The sequence below is a fragment of the Haemaphysalis longicornis genome, unplaced genomic scaffold, assembly GCF_048455015.1.
Source record: "Haemaphysalis longicornis isolate Haplotype H1 unplaced genomic scaffold, Haemaphysalis longicornis Haplotype H1 scaffold_4, whole genome shotgun sequence".
Lineage (NCBI taxonomy): Eukaryota > Metazoa > Arthropoda > Arachnida > Ixodida > Ixodidae > Haemaphysalis > Haemaphysalis longicornis.
Window position 1 is genome coordinate 97,502,832 of NW_027526361.1, and position 25,337 is coordinate 97,528,168.

General features: G+C 47.5%; 1 protein-coding gene across 1 annotated transcript in view; it reads right to left on the reverse strand.

Moving 5' to 3' along the window:
• LOC144179134 (phospholipid-transporting ATPase ABCA3-like) overlaps positions 1-25,337 on the reverse strand; it is a 56,916-nt gene that overhangs the window by 21,458 nt on the left and 10,121 nt on the right. Inside the window, exons 5-12 of the mRNA XM_077707363.1 lie at positions 24,625-24,821; positions 23,123-23,441; positions 19,385-19,538; positions 17,450-17,575; positions 15,331-15,576; positions 6,132-6,331; positions 5,380-5,433; positions 402-563 (exon numbers count right to left, since the gene is read on the reverse strand). Of these exons, the coding sequence (XP_077563489.1) occupies positions 402-563; positions 5,380-5,433; positions 6,132-6,331; positions 15,331-15,576; positions 17,450-17,575; positions 19,385-19,538; positions 23,123-23,441; positions 24,625-24,821 (1,458 nt within the window). The remainder of the gene's footprint in view (positions 1-401; positions 564-5,379; positions 5,434-6,131; positions 6,332-15,330; positions 15,577-17,449; positions 17,576-19,384; positions 19,539-23,122; positions 23,442-24,624; positions 24,822-25,337) is intronic.

Sequence of the window (25,337 nt, forward strand, 5' to 3'; positions counted from 1 at the left end):
GGACAACGAGTGTCGCGGTTTGTTCTTTTACTGCGCGTTTTTCCCCCGGAGATGTAACGTTCTAGGGCCAGCGTTGGAAAATGAGTGTCCCGGTGTTTTAGTACCGTGACTACAGATATTACGACGACATGAAACGTCGACGACATGCGACGCCGACAGCCCGAGCCCTCAAATACTAGGATACATCATGTCGTGTTCTTACATAACCAACCGAATCAGCTAGCGGAAGGCAATATAAATAGCAGGCTTTCTCTTGGGTGAAGCACCCTAAGAAAACACTAATATCGGCTCGTCTCTGGTTGTCGAAGTGGCGCAGCCACAGCCGTGGTACGACGGAGAGAGTCTTGGAACTAAAACAATTAAGCAGTCCTGAATGCAGAGGTTTGGGGCACGACACTTGCCTGCAGCACCTGCTTGGTCTCGAGGTATCCGTAGGCCCTGTACAGCCGGCGGACTATCACGAAGGGAGACAGGACAGAGGGCGACTGCAGGGGGTCGGCCGGTAGCCTGGCCACAAGCTCGTCCTCCAGCTTCACGTCCGTGTCTTCGTGGTGCCCGCCGGTCTAAATGGAACAGCAATGAGATGACAGCGGCTCTCGGCACTAGAGCGGTTCACGCAGCCGTTCCTGACGGATTGCGAACCCCCGCATTGCGCGTCATGTCACGTGTTCATGAACGGAGATTGCATTCGCCATCGCGCCCACCGATGAGCGCAGGCGAAAGAAACGTAGTAATTAATTATTCAGCACAATCATCGCGCGTGGTAGGGTGCGCCCACTAAGACAACAAGTACCGCAGGTGACGAAACAGGTGTCCATCACTCCAACGGGGGACGACACGTACGTCCGCCTGACGTTATTTACAGTGATGAATGTTAGGATGGAATCATTTCGCAATCACTTTTCACGTTGCTACGAGGTATACTGCTTTTCATAGTGCACGGCATAGTACACTAAAGGAACTGAAAGAGTCAGCGACCAATTCAGACTGCGCTTTTAGTGACCGACTAGCGTTCATTTCGCAAGGATGGTGAGCAGCCTGGCTCCGTATAACCCAGTATACGTATGCGATATAACCCGATTCGGCTCCGTTGTCAGGCCTACATTCGAGCCGGAGGTTTCACACACGGGATAGGCACACGTTTGCTGCATCCTTGTATGTATGTTTGTGTTTATTGGCGCAAGGGTATCTCAGACCAAAGAGCGCCAAAAAGTACGTTACCTGGTCCTCAATAGTCAGGTTTGTGTTTAAAATATGTATTAAACGAGTATGGCATATCCTAAAATGATGTATATATGGGTTGTGTTATGGCCCATGAAAAAGTTATTTGTTCTGCCGTTCTTGGCCCTCGTACCATAACTAAAGGATGACAGCCATGGGGAGTAAAGCACACCGGTCGAATGCAGCGCCCCCTCACTTTACTCACGGTGCTTTCCATTATCCAATTTTTAAAATAAATTTCTGTTTTCTTACAATTTCTGTCCTGAATAAATTACTGCAGGCTTTAAAAAGTGTAAGCAGTAGTGTGAACGTTTTTTTCGTGAGCTCGCCCCCTTAATGCGAGTATGGCGAGCAGTGGCGTGCGAGCAGACGACGCATTGTTTTCACTTACCATTCCTGAAAAGCAACTTTTTCAGGCCAAAAAACACAGGAAAGCAAAGTATTGTGCAAGAAGTTCTCTAACCAGCGATAAAACTACGCCCTAATGAGAAATGTAAAGTGCAGTCAACCCGTGGGTTTGTTAACCTGATAATTTTCATCCTCACCTGAACACCAGTGCATGCCAAACTTTGGCCGGACTGTAAAGCAGCGTATATTCTAAGGCCTATACTCTAGTTAAAAGGAGAAACGCGTCGAAGTATTTATTGATTGATTGTGGGATTTACCTCGCCGAAGCTACAACTTAGCTATGAAGCACGCCGTAGTGGAGGGCTCCGTATTAATTTTTACCACCCGGGAATCTTTAACGTGCGCCAAAATCTCAACACACGGGTGTTCTGGATTTTCACATCAACCTGAAACGCGGCCAGCACAGTGGGTATCGAACCCGCATCTTTGGGCTCAGCCGCACAACGCCTTAGCCACTGAGCCAGAGCGGCGGGTACAAGCCAAAAATAGTACTAAAGCGACACCCCGACAATGTTTTTACGCGTAAGCATTCTTGGGCAAGTACCCCATAGCAATAACCGTGTAACGCACTAAATGTGCAAAAAAAAAAGTATTTCTGGCCAACTTCATTCTTGCCATTGTTATCACAGCGTGGAGATAACTGGCAGAAGGAAAATTTTAGAAATGAAACAGAAACAAATAAAGAAGTATAGAAAGGAACTTGTGAAATTACAAATACGTAAAAGTTACTTCACTTCCGAGCGATTGATTGATTGATTGATTGGCTGTTTATTGGAGGAGGTCATAAGACCCTGAAGGAGATGGGGGAGAATGGGAAAAGGGGAAAAAATGAAAATAAAAGTAATCCAAAACACATTTGTACTACTTGTCCCATTGGAAAGTCACCCCGGGAGAAACTTTTTTCATGTGCATGCCACATACGGGAGAATGGAATCAAGAATTTGACGGCAGCCCATAGGGAAAATATTACAATAAAACGCTTCTTTAGTAAAACCATAACTTGTTTTAGAGCTCACTTTCGCACGTTTCATTTGGCCAATTTATGGATTTTTATCGTCATATACAGAGCTCTGTTAAAGGGACACTGAAGTTATTTGTAAGCATTGCGGAATTACTAGCGCAAATTGTATAGTCCCGAGTCCATAGGCCATGTTTCGACCACTCTGAGCGCGTTTACACGAATTTATATAGTAGAAAAATCAATTCGAAAATACTGCCCTCCTCTCTGCACCCTCGCCTATTTTCTGCAGCGTTTTCGTTTGACGTCAGAAGGAGATGATCTGGCAATGGGCTGCGCTACTACACGGCTCGCCGGCCTTCCGACAGTCAGTCGGCCCAGCGTTTAGTCCGCCGGCCGCCGACGGGTCGTCGCAATTCGCTCGCTCAGTTGAAACTAAGCCACAACACGTTTGTGAATGGAAGAATGTGCCTTTCTTTACTTTGTTAGTTTGAATACTGTATCAAGCTCCGAGTTCGGGTCGCTCCACACAAGCGCTGCACAAGTGCACATGCGACGCTTCGCTGACTGGTTCGCTAGTAGGAAAACCTAAGGCCACTGGAAGGCGGGATAAGAGTCAGCGAAGTCAATATAGGTACTAAGGAAATAAATCAACAGAAACCTTTACCGTACAGCGTAAAACTAGGGAGCAGGAAGCACTTTTTTGCGCTGGGTGAACAAGCACATCGGTCAGCAGCACGACCACACATCTGCGAACGCTTTTCCGTCTAAGAAATCCAATTGCTGGACCTGAGACATTGTGGAAGTTTGGGGAACGCTTACTGCACGAGCGCTATACCACAAATAGTCACCTAAGGTATTTGAAATGCTAAAACTTAATAAAACTGTAAACTGGTTGTACATTATATACCTTACATATCCAACCTCGCCAGCGCTGGCTCGTGGCCGAGTGGTCTGAAAGGGGAGGATTTCTGTTTTGCTAGTCGCAAGTTCGAATCCCCGTGGGTACATGCTTTTTTTCTTGTAAGTTGATTTTTTCGTTTGCGGCTGATGTTTTTTAAACTGAGTTCATCATTTTTGGGCCGTAAAGTTCACTGCTCCACGAGCAAGTTCTCAGAACGCGCGCAGACTGACACTGACACGCTAGTGTGTTCTGGTTGGCGTGCTGTTGCCACAAGCACCGACTACTTGCGGGAAGTGGGCACAGGCCAGAATCAGGAGACCCTTGGCCTGGTGCGAACACGCTTTTTACGATACAGGCATCATTGATGCAAGCTCCAAATATGGAGAAAAGCGCATGGCATTTGAGTGTCTGCGGGGACGCGGAGGGCGTTCATCCACTGCGTAGGCCTCGGCTAGTGATTGCAACGATGCCAAGCCGTCCTGGGAGGCTTATGCATTTTACAGCAGACAACATGGCAGAAGCGCCGTCAAGTGAGCTCAATTGGTCAAGTGACCTCACCAGATCGCGGTGAAATTGTGACCGTTTTGTACAGTGTCAATGCCATAGGTAACGCTCTGCCATCAGTGTTTTTTTTTTTCCACGCGTGAGACTTAAGGATTTCTTTCTGAAAGGCGCCCCAGCCGAAGTACTGGTTTGGTTTACAGGTCGGGATGGATGTCCAGCGAACTGTTTTTGCTGGCATTAGAGCACATGATGAGGCGTACAAAGTGCTCGAAGGAAGAACCCATTCTTCTAATTCTTGAAAATAATGAAAACGACGTCAGCATAAGCACCATCAACAAGGCCAAAGAGAGCGGCGTCATCCTGCTGTCCCCCTTCCCCCCTTCCCCACTGTAGCCACCGCCTGCACCCACTGGACGTGTCCGTGTACAGACCATTAAATCTCGGTACAACGCTGCTTGAAGGCCACCTGCATCCACAATGTTGCAGAACTAGTTCAATCCGCGTGTTAACGGTGACACAAAAGAACAGTTACAGGCTTTCATAAAACGGAGAACAGAGCGTCTGCAATCTTGCTTCAAGTCTGAGGTTGAACTGTCGGCTTAGTTATAATGTCCGCTGAGAACGTTGGAAGCAATACTTCACAGACGTCCCATACCTCCCTAGTGATGTCCAACTCCACCCAAAACAAAGGCAGGTATCCGACAGCTTACAACTATTACAAATAATTATTTTAGCAGTGACACCAGGAGTGATAAAAACCACTGCTAAAAGAACTTTTGCGGGCTGTTTCCGCTTGTACAATAATCAATCAAACATGTACTTGGGTTTAAAATAAACCCCAAAAATACTTGGGTGAAAAATGTCCCATTCCTCCTGACTCTCCTTACATGGATGCTTGATTTTTGCAACGAAAATAAATAACGCGTTGAAAACAATATTTTGCTCGAGTAACGAATGGCTCCTGGAGATGGCGCGAGAGCAGTGGAGCGCGCTAAAATTGAATTGACTGGAGAAAACCTCCTTCGTGTTCATTTTAGGACGAGGGAGACGGGAGGGGAAGAGCGTCAGAGGGGGAGGGAGAGAGAAGAAAGGCATTTACGGAGCAGTGGTGGCACAAGACTATCGTTGTTCTGCTCGCATTCATCGACGAGCATCGAGGCGCCACAAACTCTGAACTGCGAGTCAGCCAGTGTCCCTCGGAGAGTGAAACGAGTGTGTTCTGTGTTTGTTCTTGTGCTTGTGTGTGCGCACCTCTCCTTCCCTTCCCGAGCCGGGGACGGCCGGAAAAGGAATTCGGCCCGTTTCTCCCGCTGTCCTGCGACCCCGGCGAGGTGTTGAGTTACGTTTCGCAAAACCGTGCCGGGCCTGTGTCCAGAGACTCCACGACCCCCAGTCTGCCGCTGCCAGCCCTCGAGACGGCACCGCTTTTTTTACGGAGCTAACCAGAGGAAGGAACCTTTCTTTTTTCGACTTGTAACCTTTTCGTGTTTTTCATTTATACTTCATTAAAGTTTGCCTTTTAAGCCTTCCAATGTTTACCCGTCATCTTTATGGATAGCGGACGCATCGACCCCGTCGAACAGCGTACCGCTAGGCCAGAATAATCGTCTTTCGATGGCATTTGCATTTAAGTAAGCAGACAGGCTGCCACATTTTTACCTGCAAAGTATCTGAGAAAGCTGTTTACCTTCCTTTATTACCGTAAGGCTGCATTGCAGGAGGATGTCATTTTTCCTTCCCTCGTCTACTGTTACCACCGCAGCCATTCAGCGAGAGACCTGGGCCCCTGCCGACTTACGACGCTGCGAACGGTCAAAGTGGAATGCGGCTGCTCCTAGCATTTACTATGTGCAAGCAGGTGCTGCTGCCGCCGTTACCAGTGATGGCCGGGCAACGTAAGTGGTCTTCGCACGACACGCACGCTAGCTTGTGAGTATGCACGCGTCCGCATGTTCGTTTCGCAAAATATCTCTTTCCCCCGAATCGCGTTTCGGCTCTAAGGCTGCCCAGAGAAGCATCCATGCGCGATCAGGTATTCAAAGAAACTTAACGGTTAAGTGCAAACAACGCAGTCGAATGCCTTGCCTTCGTCATTCCAGAGATGCCACGTGATAAAGAATGGTGTGGTGGAGGAACGGCGTTGGCGATTTCAGGAGGGACCATAGTAGGCTCGCTCAACGACAGGTCCATCACGGGAATCCACCGCTCGATGAGCAGGACCACCGCGAACAGCACCGCTCCCTCTATTGACAGCGCGAGCACCTCGTAGAAGGCCGAGTAGGGGTGCACGTCCAGGGGCTCTATCGCGTACTGGGCAGGGTCCGAACTGCTCAGATCTGCGTAGACCGCGGTCAAGCAGCACAAGAGGTAAGCGATCTAAGGTGTTCGAAATATCGAAGTGGCAGCTCATCGCATGGGCTTTATGTGTTGCGAGAAAAAATCGGTTCGCTTGCTACAGTTATTGTCAATATTATTCGCAGCCAGGCACTTCCATAGTTACGACAAGCATGAGTTCCGCCTTCTTAATGCTGAGTATACAACCAAGAACCAACGCTTTTTTTTATCAGCGAAGCTGCTGAGCAAATCGTTTGTGTAGGGTGGCCAAAGTTAAAAATACCAAGAAAATGTCAAGCACTCGTCCGCGCGTGCCTCGAGGGCACGTTCAAGACAAATTATACTCACGTAGGGAGATCGGCCAATATTGGCCAAAATAATCTAGCGTTCTCTGCGTGCCTCGAGCTCACGTTCGTCAAGCCAAGTACACCTACTTAGGGATTGTCCACACACAAAAAAATTCCAGCGTTCGACGTATCGTTGCAACACTTGCCCAGAACGACCTCGTCCTTTCGTCCTTGTCCTCGTGCGCGTGCGCCCTTAGAAGAGCCGCGACTTGAAAGTTGAAGCTTCTGTAGGTCATCATTGACTCTGCATGACCCGGCCGCGAATAGTTTGCATGGCTGAGGAACAGGCCGTGCTTCGAGAGGCTCGACGTGCAAAGCATCCGCTAGAGACGGTAAGTCACGCTTGCAGAGTGGCGTATGAAAACGTCGACCAAAACGACGAGCTTACTCTGGCCTTGCTCGGCCTAAGTTCATTGAAATGCCATGCCGCCGACGTCCAGCAAGTTAAGACAACGATTCTAAAATTCAACTTTGTGTCTGCCAAGGATCACCTGCAACAGCTTCGCCATTCAAGCCTTGCGCGTGAGTGCAAGATTCCCTGAATATTTTTTGTGTCGACACCTCTTCTATTAAGGTGCACGACACAACACTTACATTATTTGCTTCTGGAGTTGTGTACAACAAGCTCTGCTAAAGATGGAACTAAACATGAAGAAATTAGAGGAGCGAAAATGCACCACTACATCAGCAGCCGGTGTGAGAGAGAAAGATCAAATGGCCCCATTGCGTTATCACTGGAAGAGCAAGAGGGTTAACAGGAACAGCGTGGAGGTGGAAGGGAAAAGAAAGTTAGGTGGCAGAGGGGGGCAAAATATCGTCGTCTTTCGACATTTGCAGCGAAGCCAGCTAACACGTCGCCAATTTTTTTACCTGCACTTCTGGACATTGACTTCATCCTACTTGAAAACATGTAGCGCAGTAGCCAGGTATCCGGGCGGTCGACCTGCCGTTTGTTCTCTGGTTTATATTCGGTGCCCAAGTATTTTCTTTCCTTTATTTTACACATAAAATCTTCCACCCAACTTCCTGCCCAACACCGAGACGCTAGTTTTGTGTACGGAAACATTACTGCTATCATACTTGTTTTCATGGCTTGTCGGGCTAGCAATTTTTCTTTCAACAACCATCCCGCGCTTCTTTCTTCCCGTTCAATGGGAGCAATAAACGTTTTCTCCTCCTTTCAACATGTTTAGTAACATGCCAAATATCTGCTTCACCGCACGCGAGGGTGTTGATTATTACGCGGGATATCTTCAAAAAATTGGCCGCGTATGTGCTTGCTTTACTGCAAATGTCATGGAAAGGCATCTGGCGCATCTATCACATTACCCGCTCTCCGCTACCACCCCTCACGCTCTTCCCGTCCCTCTCTCGCTCCTCTCGTGGCGAACTGAACGGGGGTTTGTTCGATACGATTCAATTTTCCCGCCTTTTTTTATCTTTTATTGCTTGTTCTGCGTGTAACAGCACGAGTGGAGGCTCTGTTCTGTTTGTGCTCGCTTTTATCTCGCACGAGCTGCAGCTCTTCTGCATATTGTTAATCTTTGAACAAAGATGTTATTTACACTTCCTCTTGCAAAAACCAATTCAACGTATATTGCCCCGAAAAATGCATCGGATTTGTTTATGTTTTAAAGCAAAGATTTTTACCTCTACCCTCCAAGGGTTCTTTCGCGACCGCTGGTGTCAACAGAAAACTCCCGCGAACAAATAAAAGAAGTTACTGCCACCGGCAGGAATCGAACCTGGAACTAATACAGTAACGAAACGTACCGATTGATCTACGAGCCCTTTTTTTACAGCAAAGCTGTAAATGGCTAGGATCCAGCAGAGCGTCTCCGGTCCCAGAGCGATGTAGACAGGAATCGCTAGCGAGCGTAGCGCCACGTTGCGGAGCCCACTCAAATCCACGGAATCGTAAAACTGCGCGCCACACCCCCAGGGCGCGTATGCGCGTTTCCTAGTCAGTACAGCCAGCCGTCACCTGAGCTTGCTTATGGGCGTTATATCACAGCATAAACTACCTGAACCATACGAAACCACCCGAACTGAAATGAAAACAGCCAAAACGGATCTGAAATGGTTGAAAACCACGCCGTAGAAAAATATTCAAGAGCCGAAACCTACCTAAAAGAAAAAAACCCGCAAAAGCAAACAAGAAGCAGTAGCTGAAACTGACCAAAAGGCAACGAAAATACCCGAAATACCATTTATGATGCATAAAGATGTCATAAATAGATTATATGAATGACAACAAAGGTTAATATTCTAATATCACAAACCCTTGAAAATGAAAAAAAAAAAAAAAAAGCGGTAACGGAATTTGAACCCGGCTTAGGATGTTTGCTTCGCGGGAGCGGAACTACTACACTATGAGACCAAGCGGTTCTGAGCGATTAAATTGAGGGCCACATGCACGTGGACATGGCTTCAAACATGCCCCCAGATGGCGCCATGCACCGCTTGGCTGTGCTGACTATGAAACGCCTATACGCCCCCGGGGCATGGAAAAAATCATACAAAATAAAAAGGTTCTAGGGCCTTCATAGAGCATGCGCCGTGATTACCATACCCGCACTATAATAAATTTCTACCAACGATTCCTGTGTGTTTTGTAACGTAAGCTACACTGGCTGAAGCTGAGCAGTTTCGCGTGTGCCGTGAAGGGCCGTTCTGTGCAAGCGCGAGGGGCATTGGATTGGATTCGAAAGGATTGGCTTGGCTTAACTTGTATTGGATTGGATTTGGATTGGATTAAAGTGGATTGTGTTGGATTGTGTTGCGTCATAGCCGCGGCAGATGCACTGGCGCCGGCACGTGCCCAGGTGTGCGCCTCAAATGCGCAGTAGCCAAGTCTGACGCTACGTCGGAGCCGCTCGATAGCCGTTTCACGTGGCTCGTGAACAGCCGTGCTGAGCATGCGCGAGAAGCAGTGACTGGACAGTGCTGGACTTTCAGTTAATAACCAGGAACAATGCTCAATCGCAAATTACAAACGTGTTTTGCTTCGTGCAACCTTCGGACTATGACCCAGTCAAACCTCACGCTGAGGCTCGGCCCCGCAGCTTTGCTGGCCATCCCTCTTCACGAGGTGGAAGGGCTCTGAATTTTTTTTTCTTTATTGCATATTTTGTCAACAACACACACATTACAAAATCAACCTTTGAGGTTGAGGACAATAAACCTCCGCCAAACTTTTAGTTGGCGCTGAAATGTTGGTGCACTTTCATTACACTAAGCTCATTTAACAAACACAAAAATTCATGATCACAATCATCATTATTCACCACATCTCGAAGACTACAGACGTCTTCAACAAAATAACTATTTACAGACCGCGCGTCAACTGAATTGTGACGAACGTCCATTCTGCTACGCCATATTGCGTGCAAACCTAAAAGAAAGAGCAGGTCGTATGGAATACTGTCCGTGTTTACTGAAAGGTATCTAATTCCTTCGGCTGTTAGTGGCAAATCTTTTTTTATAGTTCTTTGAAGGACGTCCCAGAAAAAGACTGCGTCCCAGCAATCCATGAAAACGTGCTCCACATTTTCGGGTTTTTTGCACAAAAAGCAGTCTGAACCCCACGGTAAAAACAGCCCCCTTCGCTCTTCCCATGTCAGTACCGGAAGGGTGTCCGTGTGAAGCTTCAAGAAAAACGTCTTTGCAGCCCCTCGCACTGCCATTTTTTTGACCCTCTTTAAAACGTCGCGGCCGGTGGTGTCACGGTATCTGGATCGGTAGATTGGTTCGGGGAACAGGGATTCAGTTAGGTCTCTAGAAAGACGCTTACGGGGAACATTGGACAGGTATTCCATCGAAAACCGGGCCGTGAGAAAACGGAAGGATGCGACTACTTCCCGCAGAAAACCGCTACCACTATGCCTTACATAGTCAACAGATGAAACAACAAAATTTGGCAGGGCCGTCGCTAGTGACATTTGCAAATAGGTTCGAATTAAAGGGTCTGTCTGGTCCCTAAAAAATAAAAACCTTGACACAAGCTGTTTCACAAAAAGGTGTGGTAACGCCATACCACCATCCTCCAGTCTGCGGAACAAATTGCTGCGGCTTGTTCGCTCGAAAACCGACTGCCAAACGAAAACTGCAAACAGGCGATGGAGCTTTTGCACATTCATCCGGGAACACGATAAAACCTGCATTATATACCAAATCTTGGCCACCAGAAACAAGTTGCACACAGTTGCACGCGCAAAAATAGACAATTTTTCACCACCCCATTTTTCTGTCTGCGCACGCATTTCATGCGCCCTATCGCCCCAGTACGCCGTATTTTCGCGATACCGATCCAATGGTACCCCCAAATACTTTGACGGCGTTGTGAACCACTGGACGTTTTCGTAAACAGCAGGTACCTCTGCCCATTCCCCATGCCAAAGCCCGACAGTTTGCTGACGTTTAATTGACTACCCGTTACATCACAAAAGCGTTGCGTCATGCGCAGCGCCTTACTCACACTTTCTTTGTCTGAACAGAAAAAAGCCACATCGTCAGCGTATGCCAACACCTTTACTTCGCATGCCTGCAGACAAAAACCACGTATGCTACTACTTGCAATTATCTTTGCACACAAAGGTTCGATATACAGGGCAAAAAGTAGCGGGCTCAGTGGACACCCTTGCCTCACTGAGGACTGAACGTGTATTTTATCTGTTAATTCCTTATTAACAATTATTCTAGTCTTACAATTACTGTAGGCCATTTTAACGCCGTCTTTAATTACCGACCCTAAGTTAACATGCTGCAGTATTTCAAACAGTATTTCATGACATACACGGTCGAAAGCTTTCGCCAGGTCTATTTGTACCATGGCTACCGTTCGAAAGTCGGCATCACAGTACTCCAATACGCTGCGGGCTACATGAATATTTGTAAATATAGTTCTTCCCTTTATACCACAGGTTTGGTGAGGCCCTATTAACGATTTGATAACGCCTTGCATACGTTTCGCAAGAACTTTCGTTAATATCTTATAATCAGTATTAGCAAGTGTAATAGGCCTGTAGCCAGTTACTTTGTTCGATTGATCGCTGTCCTCCCCTTCGGTATCAACACCGTGTGGGCATTTCCGCAAGACGGCGGTAGACTCCCACGCTCATAAGACTCAGAAAAAACCCCATGAAGTAATCCCGTCACTTCTGCCTTAAACTTCTTGTAAAAAAAAAAAAGCACCAATCCCGTCAGGCCCCGGCGATTTGCCAGAGTTCAAATCATTTATGGCGTCCTCGATTTCGCTTAAGGTTATCTCCCTTTCCAGAAGTGCTGTCTCTTCACTTTCCAGCTGCGGAAGACAGTTCAGAAATTCTGTTTTAAACACTTCTTTAGGTTTTCGCAGAGCAAACAAATCGCGATAGTACTTTGTGAACGCACGAGCTATCTCGTCTTCGTTTTGAGTAACTACACCCGCCCACTCAATTTCTTTTACGTCTTGCTTTCGTGAATGCCTTTTTTCGTCAGCTAGAGCGCGTTTTGTCGGTTGTTCACCTGCCAACATTTTTTCCGCACGAGCCCTCACGGTTGCCCCATGGTATTTCTCGACATCAAGGTCTTCCAGGGCGCGTTTTGTGTTTCTTATGTCATCTATAAAAAGGCCGGGTTCTTTTGTTTCTTCCTGTATCAACTGCTTAAGGATACTTCGGAGGCCTATTTCTTTTTCTCTTTCTTTCCTCTTTATCTCACTTGATCGCTCTAGAGCGATCATTTTAATGTTTTGTTTAAAATTTTCCCAGGCTTCACTTTTGCTGTTACACTTCAGTCCATACTTATTATCAAAGAAATTTTTAACCCTGTCGAGAAAAACCTTATCATCAAGCAATTTTGCATTCATTTTCCAAAGTGACCAGTTAAAATTGGACTTTGGTATTGTTTTATACCCCAATGAAAATGCGACCAAACAGTGATCGCTAAACGACACTTCTTGCACTTCGTAGTTGTTACACAACGGTGTCAAATCCCCTGAAACATAAATGCGATCCAACCTTGCGTGAGTTGCACCCTGGAAGTGTGTGTAAAGAACCCCTTTCCCATTTCCTGCAATCGTGGCCACATCTTCCAACGAACTGTCGGCTGTGATCGTTCCAAGTAGTTTCGCGCTGCGATCAGCTACCCCATCTACCTTTGACCTGTCTTCGGGAGAGCAAACACAATTAAAATCACCGAGAACAATCAAAACTTTCTCTGTATCAAAATAACTTTCAACGCTTTCGAAAAACTCATAGCGGGACTTCGCTTTTGTGGGGGCGTACACACACAACACTCTGAAATCTACATCTTCATAAACAAAGTCACATAAAACAAATCGCCCAGTTTCACTGCTCACTACGTTTCGAACAACGATATCTAGGGACTTTCTTAGCAACAAGCAGCAGCCGGCTGATAGACCGACTGAGTGGCTTACAGCAACATCGAATTCAGCAACAAAAGGTGCTACCATACTGTCAGTGTGCTTTTCGCTCTCAATTTTAGTTTCTTGAATGCCAATGACATCCAAATGCTTTTCGCCAACCAGACTGCTGAGGTTTAACTGGCGCTTTTTTGACCCGAGTCCCCGGACATTCAAGGTCCCTACTCTGAAGGGCGTTCTGAGTTTAACAGTCATAAGGGGTAGTAGCACTCTGACAGCATGGTGTCAAACAGACAAACGAAATAGCTACTGTAACAAAGACAAAAAAAACCTGGTCGGCTTCTACTTCATTCGCTGCAGACGTGTCAAAGACACGGACCGGGATTCATAACCGTACCTGCCCTTTCCCGCTGCTGCCTATCTGCATTCATGTTCCATTCTTTTCAATTTCTGCTCGTTATACTTTCCTTGGTGAAGTCCTCCCCCTCATTCCGTCGTCTCTTTGCTGGTGCTTCCTTGGCATCCATGGTTTCCACACTTGCATCGGCTGCACCGTTCCCTTCTTCCAGTTGTTGTTGCTGCGTAGTTTTCGTCTTGTCAATGTCGTGTTCTTCTTCGTCCTGGCCTGGCTCGGGGGGCGTTGCCGCCGCTGCCGCTCCTTGTTGTTCCGGGCTTTGCACTGTTGTTTGGGATTCGGCTTTCGAAGCCGCCTCCGCTTCCTCGGGTTCCATTAAGTTCTCGTTCACTTCAGGGTCCTCCTCCCTTCCCCCAACCACCCTGGCGTACGTCGGCACACACTCGTCGGCCGTGTGACCGAAAGAACGGCACTTGAAGCACCGCGGCACACGGCAGTCGCGCCTCATGTGACCAGTGTGCTTGCACCGCAAGCACAGCGGCGCCCGTCCCGGCACGACGACAAGCACCTGGCCGCTGTAGAATTTCATCACGTGCGGTAGTTCGTCCGGAGTGACGTCCGGCCTGAGCGTCATCTGGACAACCCGTGTGGTCGATTCCGCCGTCTCGAAGCCGTTGGCCGCCCAGGCGTCATGCTTGACACTCTTGACGTCGCCGAAATCACTCAGTGCACGGCTCAGACACTCGCCAGGAATGTCAAATGGCACCCAGTGCACCTTAAAACTTACGTCCTGGTGGATTGGGTCGATTACCGCACAGAAATGTCACTTCACCTGCAGCGATCCTTTCTTCAAAATCCGCTCACGCGCAGCCGGGGTGCGAAACTTGACGAGCCAGATGTGGATCATCTGGAAAGTCCCAATGCCTCCCACTTCCTTCAGTAAGTCCAATTCACGGAACGGGGCACAAAAATTGTCGATACGGTACGGGCGCTTCGATGGGTCAGTGCAGAAAAACGCACGCCTTCATGCTATCATCCGAAGGCAAAGTGGGCAGCAGCCAGCGATAACCGGTCGGCTAGCCGAACGAGCGGCCAGCGCGGCCAAAGATAGCCGCAGCATCGCCTTGCGCGGAGCTAGCCATCGCACGTCCGCACCCACTGGGTGCCGGAAGTGAAGTGGAGCCACCGCGGCCGGTCCACGGTGGCTCCATCTACGAGCCCACGTGCAAACGGGGAAGACATAAAGCTAAAGGGCTATAATATAAAATAAAAGCCCAACCCGTACCACATACGTATCACGGGTGACGCCAATTGATTGATTGATTGATTTATGGATTTATTGATTTATGGATTTGTTGATTGATGTATTGATTTATGGATTTGTTGATTGATGTATTGATTTATGGATTTGTTGATTGATGTATTGATTGATTGATTGATTGATTGATTGATTGATTGATTGATTGATTGATTGATTGATTGATTGATTGATTGATTGATTGATTGATTGATTGATTGATTGATTGATTGATTGATTGATTGATTGATTTCACGCGCCGACGCAACGCAGGCGATGAGGCGCACCGTAGTGGAGGGCTCCGGATTAATTTTGAACACCTGGGAATATTTAACGTGCGCTAAAATCTCGTACACACGGGCGTTTTTGCTTTTCGCCTCCACGAGAAAAGCTGCCACCGTAGCCTGGGAATCGAAGCCGCGACTTCGTGTTAAGCAGTGCAACCCCTTAGCCAATTAGCCACCGCGGCGGGTAACATCGTAGGACATTCAGGCAGCTGACGGCACTGCAAGGCTTACCCATTGCACAACTGCTATGGTACGCTTTATCGCCGAGTATCTATGGTGCAGCTGTCGATACAATCGCCAAGAGCACCGCGGTTGAAAACGTGCTGCAAAGTGCGCGGGTAAGAGACTCACGCAGGCAGCACTGTTCCAGCGACTGCATGTGCTTGGCGCTGAAGGTGTGGCATTGGCTCTCTAGGCTCCTGTGCCCGCTCTGGCATATGGTGGCCTCCCTGGCCAACTGCAAAATCTTGGTCATTCCGCGCGAGTACGAGTACGAAGGCAGCAGCCGAGCCACGTGCAGAGCCACCTCGACCACGGTGGAGAGGAACGTTCTGTCCGTGTACTCCACAAATACTGCAGCCAAGCAGCCAGCTGATGCTGCGTAAAAAAATGGAACATAAAAATAGAGTTTCAATAGAAAGTAAACCGCAGCTGACACTCCGCACTTATGAAAACCACGGTGGCCGCACCTATGGTATAATTTTAGCCAGCAGCCACCGGCATCGAGGGTGCGCCGAAAGCGACCTGACCGCAGGCAGCGACGCCGTCAAGGCCACCATCATCGTCATGTATGATGGTGGCCTCGTTCCTGTTGGTCCTCCTGGTGAAGCTTCTGTTGCTTCTGTTCACTACACAGATAATGCCAATGGCACTGTCATAACTTGACCTAATCGTCAATACCGTCAGTGTAGTAGTGCAAGCAGATCAAAAATATAACACCACCGCACCCCCCACCCCACCATAGGGATATTGAAATGAGGATGCTATTGCCTGTAAATGTCTCAAAATGAGGCACAAAGGAAATGGGGTTGCGTCTGCATATCCTCATTCGGATAAGGGCAATAATTGAGTCCGAAAGAGAAAGTCGTAAGCTATATAAGGGATTGAATCCCAGCGGAATCTGCCTAGAAACTACATTTGTCATACAGCAGCTCAGTGAATTAAAGATCGCTTGACATGCTGGAGGCAGCCTTTATGCTGACCAATGGGGCCAATCGTTTTAGCGCGTCCTAGAGGACGCGCTAATATGATTGTTCAGAAAAATAAGTACACGGTTATGCTGCCCTGCCGAGTCAGAACTTTAATCCGAATGGGCAGAACGCTTCAAGCAAAAAGAGCGCGTTACAATACTTCGGAACGCAAGAACTAATTTTTTTCCAAATTTTATAATACTCACGCCCTAAACTTCTCTTCTTCAACAACCTAGAACGTGTTCCACGTTCGAATTGTCCGCCAAATTCATCTTGTTCAAGACAATGGGCATCATTTCTACACGCTTTGTTCAACCCATATAGATGGGTCATAAAGAGCCTAATTAATACTTTCGGCCCTGGTGTGGCCATTTGACAACACCTTACGAAATATTCTCTCGCGCTTTTTAGAACAGAACCAGAACTGCTAGTTTTCTGGGCAAGAGTTCCTTAAGGATGCCTCTTGCGACAGACATCACCACTGTTGCGTTTTCACCGAGGTGGACGCCATGAAAAAAGAATATGCTCCAGTGGACGCAGCATATATCACGATGGGGTAAGTAAGAACACAAATCCTGGCTTGTCAAAATGTCCATCAATTTGTAAAGACTTTCCCTAGAAGCTTTATTTCTTTTCTGTCGGCTCAGGCTGCCGTAGTTTCTAAAAAAATATTTTTTTTTCAACTGGAACAAACATTTTGTCTAATGAGCTAATTATTATCTTGCTTTCAAATATTAAATACTTGCACTAGATGCTCATTTTTTTCATTTCTACGCTTCTAAGGTCCAAAGCTGTACAAAACCACACACACGCATGCGCACACACACGCTCACACACACGCACGCACACACACATACATACATACATACATACATACATACATACATACATACATACATACATACATACATACATACATACATACATACATACATACATACATACATACATACATACATACATACATACATACATACATACATACATACATACATACATACATACATACATACATACATGAGATGACGGATGGACGGATGCACCGGTGGATGGATGGATGGATAAAGGATACGATAGGGTCATGCGCTTCTGGCAAATCCTGATAAGCAACGTTCTAATGCAGTTGCTTTATGAAATTTGCAGTCGTTTTCGCCGAAACCATGCCTCTTTCAAAAAGATTTATTTCACTTCCGAGCGAGCGTATTTTTCGGCTAGGGGTTTGAGCCATGCCTGAGACCCACGCCTACAGAGACCATCTAAGCAGTGACGAACGCACTCACATAGAAAGAAGGCCGATAAGGTGAGGGTGGTAAAGCCGCTGCCCGGACTGCGGAAGATGAAGGAGAATATGTAGATTACCGGAAGCGCCGCGTACCCATGCAGCATGTTCAGGACCAGGATGAGCACTGAAACACAAAAGGTGATTGCGCTTCAGTTAAGTGCGTATGTTGTGATATCGACGTGTACGACTAGCATATTCGTGTTAATGGTATTTTATCCGTTCCAGTGTATTGCCCGTTCAGAGAAAAACATCGCTCTGAGACAAACGATATCTCACTGCTCTAAAAGATGAATGTCCACGTTCCCCCCTTAGCTCTGTTGAAATTGTCACAAGCGGCCCACGGCAGTTACTCGTTCAGGTATCACGTGAGACGATGCCGCCTTCATGGCCGATTAAACTCCAGGATTAGTGGGCATATTCGAATAAATGTGTCATTATGATGTCATGTCTTTTTATACCGGACTGTGTATTTTAAGCTCAGCCTACAGAGGGAAATGTTTTTAATTTTTTTGTGTGCGAACCAAAATGTCTTCTCTTTTTTTGAGCGCGAACCAAGTGTTTTACAGCTTTCTTTTTGTACCAACTTGCCTTCTCATGGGTCTCCTGGGCAAAGGCAAACTATATTTTAGCCTTTTTCCAGAGGACTGAGAGGCCTGCAATATTCGCAATGCGCGGGTAAATGCCCGCGGGTAATATTGTTAAGAGAAGAACTATGCTCACGTGCCCGGTCATTCACACATCTGCCCGTCTGGCCGATGTAGGCCTCCCCGCATGAAAGCGGTATCTCGTAGACTACCCCGACGTCACAGGGCACAAAGCGCTTGGCATGCTTCTTTTCGCACTTTTTCGGTTTGGGCTTGCCGGAAATTTGCTCACACAGACGGCCAAGTTTTTGTAGAGCAGAAAGCACCACCGGCACTTTGTACCGTTCTGCCACCTTTTCTAAGGTTGTGCGTAACTCTATGTATATAGGGCAGAACAACAGGCTTCGCCTTAGGTTGTTCTGGCCACTTCGCACCTACTTGGCCTTTGGGTTTCCGCAGAAAGGCTTCGGCAACACCCACCAAGACATAGCTTGGGTAACCAACCGACAGAAGTCTCTTCAGTTAAGAGTCAAAGCTCTCTTGAACAGCATGTGCACAGGACTTATTGAGTGTAGACTCTAGAACCAGAGACGCTATGGCCTTTTAACAGTCTTCGAATGAGATGATGAAAATGGCATAAGCTGTTTACGGGCACGCGGGCGATAGACCCAACAGACATGGTCCGATGAAAACTTAAAATTAATATCTAAAAACTGCAGGGTGTCATGACTTGGAACCTCGTCTGTAAATGCAAGACCCCTAAAATTCACAAATCACTTTTGCGTTTGCAAGGTAGTTAGCCGAAAACTGTTTTCTTAAAACCACTAATAAATCGTCGACATATCTAAAAACACGCAGAACAACATCCTTGTCAAAACTTAAGCAAGTCCGGTCGACACTGGCAAAAAAAATATTGAATAAGACCGGCGCAACACAGGACCCCAAACAAATTCCCTTTTTCTGACTGTACATGTGTCCATCGAAAAAAAAAATGTTGCGTCCAGATAAAACTCCTATAAACGCATAAAACGGTCCACCGACATACCACGCCGTTTACGTCAATGCATTGCCTAACAGAAGCAAACAGTTCCGATTGCGGCACAGAACAAATCTCAGAACACATAGAACAAAGCTTTTAGCCCAAGCGAACGTCAATTTGTGATTGTTTTCGGGAAGATCACCTTCAATCATGTATGCACTTAGGTTGCATGAAATGCAAATATATATATATATATATATATATATATATATAATTCGCTTTCGGATTTCGCCGAATGCGCGCACGCTCCCGTCGTTTTCGCCTAGGAAACCCGCGTCCTTTGAGAAAAATGCCTGCGAGGGACACTCACCGATGTCGCTGGTCATCAATATATCGTCCAAGAAGAGCACCAACGGTGGGATAACGGAAAGCGCGGTGCCCATGTAGACCATGAAGTCAAAGGCGAAGTTTGCCATCCAGTAAAGCAGGGGGCTAACTCCTGTGATCATGTGCAGATGTTTCACCTGTGGGTCCAACACAGGTGAAAGAATTTAAGCATTTCCACTCAACGTGAAAGCTGTCAAGCCCAGAGCAATGATCCGCCAAAGGGGCTGTGGCGCCCTCCCTTCACTAGTTTCTCCATCAGCCCGGCGTTGATAACGAAAGTAGTCAAGGGAGGGCGCCGCAACCCCTGAAAAGCCGTATAAAGATGCACTGGAAATATTTTTAATTATTTGGGGGTAAATATTGCGTTGTTTTGTTATTTTTTTGGTATTTCATATCCCTGTGTACTTCTTTTCGGCCGCGCAATGGCAGCCTCCCTGGCAATGCCGCAGCGCGAAGAATACCCCCAACACTTGGCATACGAGTAACCTGTGCCTGTGTGGTGCAATACAATTGACACCGGTTTCCTAACGCAAAGGACAGATGTTCGATTCTGATCAGGGGAAGATGACCTTTTCGAAGCCTCTGTTTGGGTGAGTGACGCTGCGTTACTGTAGTGGTGGCTAGATACCGTGACCCTGGACGAGCTACAACGACCAGCTGAGTCCTTGAAGTGCTCCGCACTTAACATTGCTTTGAGACAAGCGACCTACTTACTCCGCGTGAATAGCCTATTAACCACTGCGCCTATCCTAATTTGTCCGAATCTATTCTGTGACACCAAATGTACCTATCTCATCCCTCCATGGATTTATTGGGCTTTTTTCTAGCCCCGTATCTTTACAGAGACTCCGCTACTGTGGCAACCTACCAGCTGTCACTTCGTCGTATTGCATGTCGAGCCCAGCTCTTTTTTTTCTCTTATCGGACCTAGGATGCCTAGCAGCTGGGTTTTCTCCCTTATCTGAGACTCCCGTTGTCAGTGGACCAGTCAGCGTTACTGCTGTCGTTCTTTTTTCCGAGGCTTGTTTGAAAGGTTTCTTTCGTGGTTCTTGGTTCGCAAGATCCTGATCCATAAATCATCACCGGGGGAACGCGTTGGTTGTGCATCTTAAAGCGAAAGCTTTCTTAGTGGCGAAAGCGAAGAAAGCAAAAGCTTTCTTCGATGGCGTCCTGTCAAAACACTAATGCATTTCCCCATTGACCAGTTGGTCGGCCGAAAAGCTCTGATAGGATCTCTGTACACACACGGTGCGTGCGTGAAACTTGGCTTCCATTGTGTCAATACGGTTACTTAAAAATCTCGAAAAAGGGACCGTTCTAGATAGCACAATAGACGCATCGATCATGAAGGAGGAGTACAATAGTATACATTTATCTCGTAAAGCACGAATCGGTATACATTTAGATCGTTCGTAGATGTATTTACTTAGTGCGGAAAAAATGTTCGCGTGGGTTCGCTCTTCGTTTGCAATTAGAGTCTTTAGATTAGATGCACTTTTAGCTTTCGCGCTTCTGTCAACTTTCTTTAGCAAGGAATGGTAAATTGTTTCTTTGTAGCCTGTGTTAATTACTTGAGAGTGCTTGCAGAGTGCTGCTCTCCATCCGATATTAATTCTACACCTGATTTCCTTGACGCAGTTTGGGTTGGCGCTCAACTTGTATATTGAATGGGGCTTATGACTCCCGGTCACTCCTATCATGCCGGTGTCTGAATCGATTATTTGTCCGCGGATTGCCGTAAGCTTCCCCTCCTTAGGATTCTCCGACTGTGAATCCTCGTCCCGGGCCAAAGGGGGTCATTCTATTTGCCCAGTAGTCCGTCCATAAAATCCCGGCATCAAGCGGCCAAACCGTGTTCTAAGCTAAGCTTATATGCACAAAGCTCCATGTAGTTTTCAAATCTGCGAGAAAGAAAAAGCCCCGTGTCTTCGAAACGCGAGGCCTTGGAAAACGAACGTCCCGCGGTGTGTGCTAGTAGCACGATGTCGTGATCACAGTAGCGCGACATTTAAAGCGAAGATTTTGATCTCAAGCCTACGGGTCTAATCCCTTGGATATGCATTTTGAGCCGATCAATAATTACAAGCACCACATTCAAGTTGCAAAATAAAAATTTGTGAAAACTCAAACTTATGCGTCTCACCACTTGGATATGCATTCTGAGGTTAGTCATCAATAAGCTCTATTTTCAAAATCATTAGAGTCACTAGTGCGTAATAAAGGCGTCTCAGAGAGTTGCAGCTGCACAACCTACATCGGCCAACGCCGGCCTCTATTCGCCTGCTCTCCAAGGGCTTGCTGGTTTAGTGTTCTCCTCCGCCCCTCCCTCCCTCTCTCCCTCCCTCCCTCCCTCTCTCTCTCAAGGCGTCGTTCGTGGTGCAAAAGGAAAGCCAACCTTATACAATGGCTTTCACAAAACGATGCTGATAACTGAAAGCACATCAAGCGACTCAAGAAAAAACGGCAGAGGCAACCCCCGTTCCCTCCCCCACATCTCGCTAGGCCTAATGCGTCATAACGTGTCATAATGCGTCATAATGCGTCACACGAGCGGTCGCCGCTCGTTGGTGGACTAGTTTTGCGCTCGTCGTAAATCTGCGTGATGGGACTCGTGTTCTGCTGCAGTGGCGAATGCGTACTGTGATAGCGAGTGACCCCGTGAAATGACAGGCTGTTCGCTGGCGTAGCGTGCGAGGAGGGATGGGGTGCCGCTACACGACGGCACCGCCGCTTTCTAGCGCATGTTCCTTACGCAAGCGAATAAAACTGCGCTGAAAGTGGAGCTTCAGCATCTTCTGGTGCGTTTCAAGCGCTTTCTAGTCCAACAGTACGAGTGTCTAGTTTTAGCAACGGCCTAGAGAGGAAACAACAAAACGGAAAAAGTTAAACATAGGCGTGCCACGTGCAAGCGAAGGTGGAGGCACATAAGTAAAAATCAACGAACGCCCGCGCAGCACCCCTGCCGTGGTTTGAACCGTGGCGACACCGACCGGAGTGGGCGGAAACTATAATGGCAAACTGTTCGCATGGCGACGCAGTGAAACATCCCCCTCGAGAGGGGCACGATCAAATGCAGAGCATTTCCGGGGGCGCACGACGTTAAGTAGTTTGCGTTACGTTAATGTTGTTGCACTTATGGCAACTGCTGACGAGAGAGCGCTCGTCAGCAGTAATTTGAATGAGTCAACGATATAAGGCGCGTTAGTAGCGTCCCATTCTGTCTAGGCTTTGTGGCGCATTGGGAAGAGCACCATGTACATTGCGTTCCGCCCGCAGGGGCGAGGGATCGAAACCTGGCGCTGGATAGTATTTTTTTTATATATAGTAGGGAGGGGTGTGGTGCGGACTACGGACGTCAACGCGGGTGATATCGTGAGTTACTGAAATGCTCTGCATTAAAAAAAACGCTTTCCGTGGTAGTAGTTGAACCTGGGTCCACCGCGTTGTGAAGCCGACGTCTATCGTGTTGCGCCATTCCTTTGTTTTTTCTTTATTGATGTTGCGCCATTCCGACACGCTCGCAGCAGTTTGGATTTTGGACTGACTTCGACTCAGGTTACATCGGTGAGATATAGGGCTTCAATTTTTTTCAGTTATAGACTAGAACTTTTAACTTATAATTTTAGATGAAACTATCTCTAACTGGTATCGCTCTTTATTCTGCAGCCCTCCGAGGACAACAACACCAGCATCGCGGAGCAGCGAGAGCACGCCCACGTACCTGCAGCGCCCTCTCGGCGATCGGGAAGAGTACGAAGTTCCCACACACGAGGGATGATACGAGCGGGAAGAAGACGGAGCGCAGCACCTTGGGCAGCAACTCCCGGTACGTGTTCTGGCTCCGGATGCCCTCTTCGACCGTGTCTTCCTTGACCTCACCCTCCGGTGCCTCCCGCGCGCGCTTTATGCCCTCCGACGTCACTTCGAAGCTGAATTCCGCGTTGGCATTCTTGGTCACGTTCCGCAACCGCGCGTTGTTGTACAGTGTGGTCACTAGCGCCGCCGTGTGCTGGATCTCGCCGTTGTACCAGAGCACGGTCCTGGAGAGGTGCGTATCATCACCATCATCATCGTCATCATTAGCCTATGTTCCCTGAGGGACAAAGGTCTACTTCAGAGTCCCAGCCACACCGGTCGTTAGCCGAATCTATTCCTCGCTTTTAATTTTCCTAATGTAGTCGATCCATTCTCCTGTTTTGTTGGTCATTCCTTTGTAACCATTGTTTGATGGATAGTTCACTTGTCCGTCTGTCTCTCGCGTGACATGCAACAGCGCAATTTTAACCCTCCATTTGAACGAGAATATTTTCTAGGCGTGTTTGTCCAGTAGTGCATGCTGTAGTTCTCCACGCTAACGTATAGCTTTCCTAATGTAACGGTCTACTTTAATGTACGCTTGCACGGAAGCCATACCTTTGGATTCTTGGAAACTCGGAAAACTTATTTGGTAGCACAACAGGGTTAAATACAAACATATGTGCGATGCGAAATCCCCCGCTTACGTATTTTACCGAGACGATCTGTTCTCCACATGCCAACAGGACCCCCCTATATGTTTAACATTAGATTGGTGATTATCGGTACGACTTGCAAAGGCAGTCGACCGCACCTAATGGAGAACGCGCAATGCTAGATCAAAACCCTAGAATTAGAGATTCACACACAAGCGTAATGCCCACCCCGTAGTGCAGTGACTGAAGGTGGTATGTTTTTACCGAAACCCGGGCGACAGTGTAACCTGTCCTAGAAAAGGTCTCGCCAATACGAGCAACATAAAACAGTGTACGTCAAGCTGCAAGACTTAACCTCGTAATGACCGAATGCTTAACGTTAAATACAAATCTGGAGAGAGCGTTAGTTTTTAACTCCTCTGGGAGCATCTGCTGCATTGTGGGTATTTAACGCTGTGAGGCTTTAGTAGCATGTATATACAGGCGCTGAAAAACTGGACCAAGTAGACGCTAGCATCTCCGCTGTAAAAACCAAGTGTGAATTTTACGGCCGATGAGACCTCTTAGTGGAGAGGTTTGGGGAGTTGATAATATGCAGCATACTGTCGTACAAATGCGTGGGGACCTTGTATTAGACCTGTCCTCATAACTAAAACTGACGCAGCCAATGATTCAACCCGTGACCTTGCTGGCTTTTGCTAGTACGCAATGGCAATGTGCCGGCGTCGTATGTGAAGACTTTCTGCCGTACAGAACAGAGCATAACACGCACCCTGTCTTGCTCGTCACCTGCACGCCGAAATGTGTGCTGAAGACATATCTTCGGAGTGAGCTCTTGGCGATTTGGAGCAGATATAAAATTACGTCGACGTCGGGCTCCACGGTTTCCACGGAGAACTCGTTCGCGGTGAACATGGGCTTCAGGCGCTCGTTCAGAAACTGTTCGTCCTTGTCAGCCTGCAAGAAACCCTACGGGCCAGACAGACGGGACATAGCGAACAGTATTAGCGTATGTGGGGAACAGGAGTCGTCGCCAAGGTTACTACAAGATTTCAGAACAAAATTATTACTTACCTTGAGCGTGAACTTAGCATACGCTTTATTAACGCGATAAGCTCAGCAACGTACTATCTACTTCTGTATTTTTACACTGTGGGCAACTATCATCACCTCGTTTCACCGTCCTCTTTTCCACGCGCGATCATCATCAGCGCTAATCGTAACTGTTGTCATACTCTTGCGGCTGCGCACTGCGCTCGCGAACAAAGCGGACATCAAGCCTTCTCGCCCGACTCTTTCATTACAAAGGTTTCGGTTTAGTTCTGTTTTAAGATGAAGGAGAAGCTTACTGTGCCGCTATTTTGGCTGCAATTAAGTCCCCTCTCAGTGACTTGAAGCCACTCAGTTAAACCTTACCCCGTCCACATCCTCCGTAAAAGGGCCGATTAATTTCTTTCACTGATAACTTTGTAGATCCCTTTGCAG